Raw genomic sequence first — 3954 nt, 5'->3', positions numbered from 1 at the left:
GTTAGCTTGCTTTACTTTCCTTTCCTACCTCCCAATTCTCATTCAAAGGGATTACAACACTTTTAAAAAACAATAATCATATGCAGTTCCTAATAAATATCTTGCACCAAAACAAACCATGTTCCACTTTATTTAACTTTAGCCAGCAGACTTATTCATATCTGTATGATGCCAATGAAAGGAAACCCACAAAATCTGTTTGGCGGCCCCGGTTGTCGCAATAAAATAGTTTTAAAAAAGTGATTTCGCCGCGGCAACATCACAATAGCAAAGTACAATGTCACTTTCAAATTTGTCAAAACTCCAGGCTCAAGAAATAACAGCACTATAGCAAGTTTCAAGGTTCAAAAGAGTTAAAACTGTGCAGTCTAAATTCAAAATTAAGTTCCTTATCACTTGGAGATTGACTCAAATTCAAGTACACTAATTAAGTATGCCACACAAGGGCAGACGAACTGAGGATAGTAAAATATCTTTGTGAAGGAACGTCTAAGTAGCCAGACACTGTGGGGACATGAGTAAGGAGATGTTTCTCAATCATCAGAAGCCTTTGGAGAATTTTCAGGGGTCTTGAGAAGTGTTGATGTCTCACCCTTGTGTGCCATGACAGCTGCTTTAAACTCCTCCACTATGGACCCGTCCTTGAACTTCAAGGCAAATGTTGAAAGACCACTTTTACCTTCGCTGGCACTATTGATGCAAGCAAAAGTAACACCCTTCTTGTCCATATTTGTGAGCTTCATATCAGAGTAAAGACGGGCATTCAAAATCAATCTAAAATTTCCCCTAGACCTCATAAGAAGTCTGGCTTTTTTTGTCTCACTGGCAACATTAACCTTCAGTTCTCCCTTTCCTCGTTCCTTCCAACTGCCATCAACAAACTCAAACAACACTGAGTCTGCATTAAAAATCACCTCCTCATTTTCTTCCCCAGTTTCAACAGCAACCTCCTGCATTGTTAAACCAATCCCCTCATTCTTAGGAGCGGTAGATGCCCCTAAAACAGAGCTTCCATTGTTGGATAAACCAAGACCAAATGGCTTATCACTTTTCAGTCCAAAAATAGAACCGGACCCTTCATTTGAAAAGGAACCAAAGGAAAATGAGGAAGTAGAAAATCCAGTTCCAGCAAGACCTGTAAAGGCATTTTGGCTACTTGAGTGCAGTTGAAAGGACTTCAAATGGCCACCTTCAGCATTTGCCTCTTCATTTTCAGATTTTCTCTCTTTCTTATCCTCATTGTCAATGTTCTCATTCTTATCATCATTTTCAGAATCCTTAACCTCCCCTTTTTGTTCTTTATCTAAGTTACCGGCACCCTCATGTGCAGCCTCCTTCTTATCCTCATTTTCACTTCCTGTGACATCCTTACTTTGTTCTTTATCTACCTGAGATTTGTCATTGGTAGTTGCCTTTTCTGCAGTATGCTCCTTGTCTGCATTGCTTTCTTCGGCAGCATCCTTATCCTTAATAGGTTTATCCTCTGTCTCATTTGTTTTGCTCTCTGACCTCTTAGTTTCCCCATCTTCAGCTTTCTCAGAATCCTTAGATATACCATCACTACTCTTTGAATCATCCGCACCAGTGGTCTCACCAGCTGATTGTACTTCAGTAGTCGCAGCAAGATTAGCACCGGATTCAGTGGGAGCAACTAGGCGTATTCCAGCAAAAGGGTTGGCAGAAGGAGCAGAATTAGTTTGTTGGCGACGGACCTTAACTATCCTTCTGGTTGCCAGAACATCATCACTGGCTCTCTTGAAAGTGCCAGTCTCAAGCTCAGGAGAATCTTCCTCCTCATCAACGGGAGTATCTCGAGTGAGTTCCCTTCCAGCAGCCCTTTTCTTTGAAGGTGGAAGGGCATTATCAGCATCTCCCATTGTAGAAATAAAACTACTTGTCAACTAAGTCAGAGGACAACAGCAGCTGCAATCATGAAATTATAATTCTCATTCCATATGCTCAAAAGGTGAGCAAAAATTCAAACTAACAAAATAATCTATATGAATAAAGCAAGTCAAGCATTACAAAGTTACACACAATAAAAATTAAAAATCTCATAAGAGATTATTAAACATTATAGCCAACATACCATAAACTAAAAAGAATAGCAAACAACTAACAAAAACACATGCAGATTAGAAATTTCATCTATATGTACCCAACAAGGTAACCCATAATATATTTTCCCTTAGAAGACTGCAGAAGGTCCAGCAAAAGACAAACACCTAAATTATTTATGTCAAGTACATTGACTCACAATAATGCACTACAAAGGGTAAACTAAAACGGAGAGAAAAAACAGATTGAGAAAGCACCTGAAGGGTAACATTACGCGTGAGCAGTCCCACAAAAACAATTACTCCAGTGACAAGGTGCAAAATATAATATAATTGCAACAACTGTTATGATATTTTGTTTCAACAGGTCCGTATTCTGTATGAAGACTTTACCGGTCTGTTTTAATAAACTCTTCCATAAACACAGTTCTAGAAACTAGTCATGTTATTGTTACATGATGCTTAAATTATTTTACACCCTAGCTAATTTTCTTCTCTGACAAGTGTTATGAAGAAGTTTATTCATCAAATTGGACCTATGTAACACCTAAAGATAATAATAGGTCAAATATCACAATTCCAGAATTTGAGCAGGGTTGAATTTTTAAATATTCATAACCCTTTATTGTCTCCTTTATGCTAGAAATAAACAGTAAACAAATAAATATAATAATAGAATAGAGAAGATTTGAGGAGGATCAACAAAAGTGATTATATAACCTTCCCAATGAAAACGAAAAATAGAGTGGAATTCGAAAATCAATCAGGGGAATCTGGGAACCAAAATGTTCCTAAAAACCTAAATAATGAAACTAATATGAATTATTTGGGAGTATAAAAACATAAAAAACCTTGGACACAAAGTAAAACAATAACAAGAGGTACAAATCAAACGTCGAATGAAATTTAGAGGCAAAAAGTACGGCATGGACTACTTACAGGCAAACACGAAAGATATTTCTTACGATCCTGCTCGAACCCTTTCAATTTCAAAAAAATTATAGATGTGAGAGAAAATAATAAAACATAAATTAAAATTAAGGACGGAAGATATAACAGAAAGAAAATAAAAATAAAAATAAGAAACAGAATGAAGAGTTGAGAGTGCAAACCCTAAAACGATGGAGAGCAGAGAGAGAGAGGGAAGATGAGAGTGGCACCAAAGTAGTCACAGCTGTCAGCACTCTCCCTTTAAGGAGAAAAAAAAATTAGAATATAGACAGGTGGCTTTTTGTTACATTAATATTCATGATTCATACAAGATTGGTAAAATTGAAATGTGATATCATCAAATAATGTTTATCTACATAATTTATCTATAATAAATATTTAATTCAATTGGAAATTTTGAAGAATATAAAAAAATCAAGCAATGTATTGTTTAATAAAATTTATAACATTATAAATTAATTGTCTTTCATTATTGATATTTTAATATAATTTATTTCTTTGCTTATTTATCTATCTCTAAATCTCTTTATGTATATATAAAAACAAGAACATTTTCAAGTTTATATGTTCAATCTTTTATGATAATAAAAATTAATTTATATATATATATATATAACTTATTTTCTATTTACATGTTTCTTTTATTCCACTATTAATGTTTTTAATTTGTTTTCATCAATATAATAACCGAATTATTTTATTATAGAAGACATACTATAAAAGTTGGTAAAAGAGTCATTATAACATGTTGAAATTTTTGTCATTTCAATTAAGTTTTAAGTCCTTCATACATTTGAATGTGTTCAAATGAGTTTCTAAAACAAAAATTATGTCCATAAACTTGGTTCAGTTCCACGACAAATTTAATCATGAGTTTGAAAATACCAAAAGGCTCGTTTGGAGTTGGTGAATTGAATTCAATTTTTTTTATATATAATTAGGATAC

At 34.2% G+C, this 3954-nt stretch overlaps 1 protein-coding gene across 1 annotated transcript; it reads right to left on the bottom strand.

Moving 5' to 3' along the window:
* Positions 1–309: 309 nt before the first annotated feature.
* Positions 310–3283, bottom strand: LOC124828587 (nuclear pore complex protein NUP50A-like). Its single transcript, XM_047301929.2, has 3 exons — positions 3170–3283; positions 2997–3037; positions 310–1923 (listed from the first exon to the last, which is right to left on the bottom strand). Exon 3 carries the CDS (start codon positions 1875–1877, stop codon positions 534–536), a length of 1344 nt encoding a protein of 447 aa, XP_047157885.1. The 5' UTR covers positions 1878–1923; positions 2997–3037; positions 3170–3283; the 3' UTR covers positions 310–533.
* Positions 3284–3954: the final 671 nt, after the last annotated feature.

The sequence above is a fragment of the Vigna umbellata genome, chromosome 6 (assembly GCF_029865625.1).
Source record: "Vigna umbellata cultivar VRB3 chromosome 6, Vumbellata_1.0, whole genome shotgun sequence".
Lineage (NCBI taxonomy): Eukaryota > Viridiplantae > Streptophyta > Magnoliopsida > Fabales > Fabaceae > Vigna > Vigna umbellata.
Note: the sequence above shows the minus strand (reverse complement) of the source record. Positions and strands in the feature narration are given on the sequence as shown.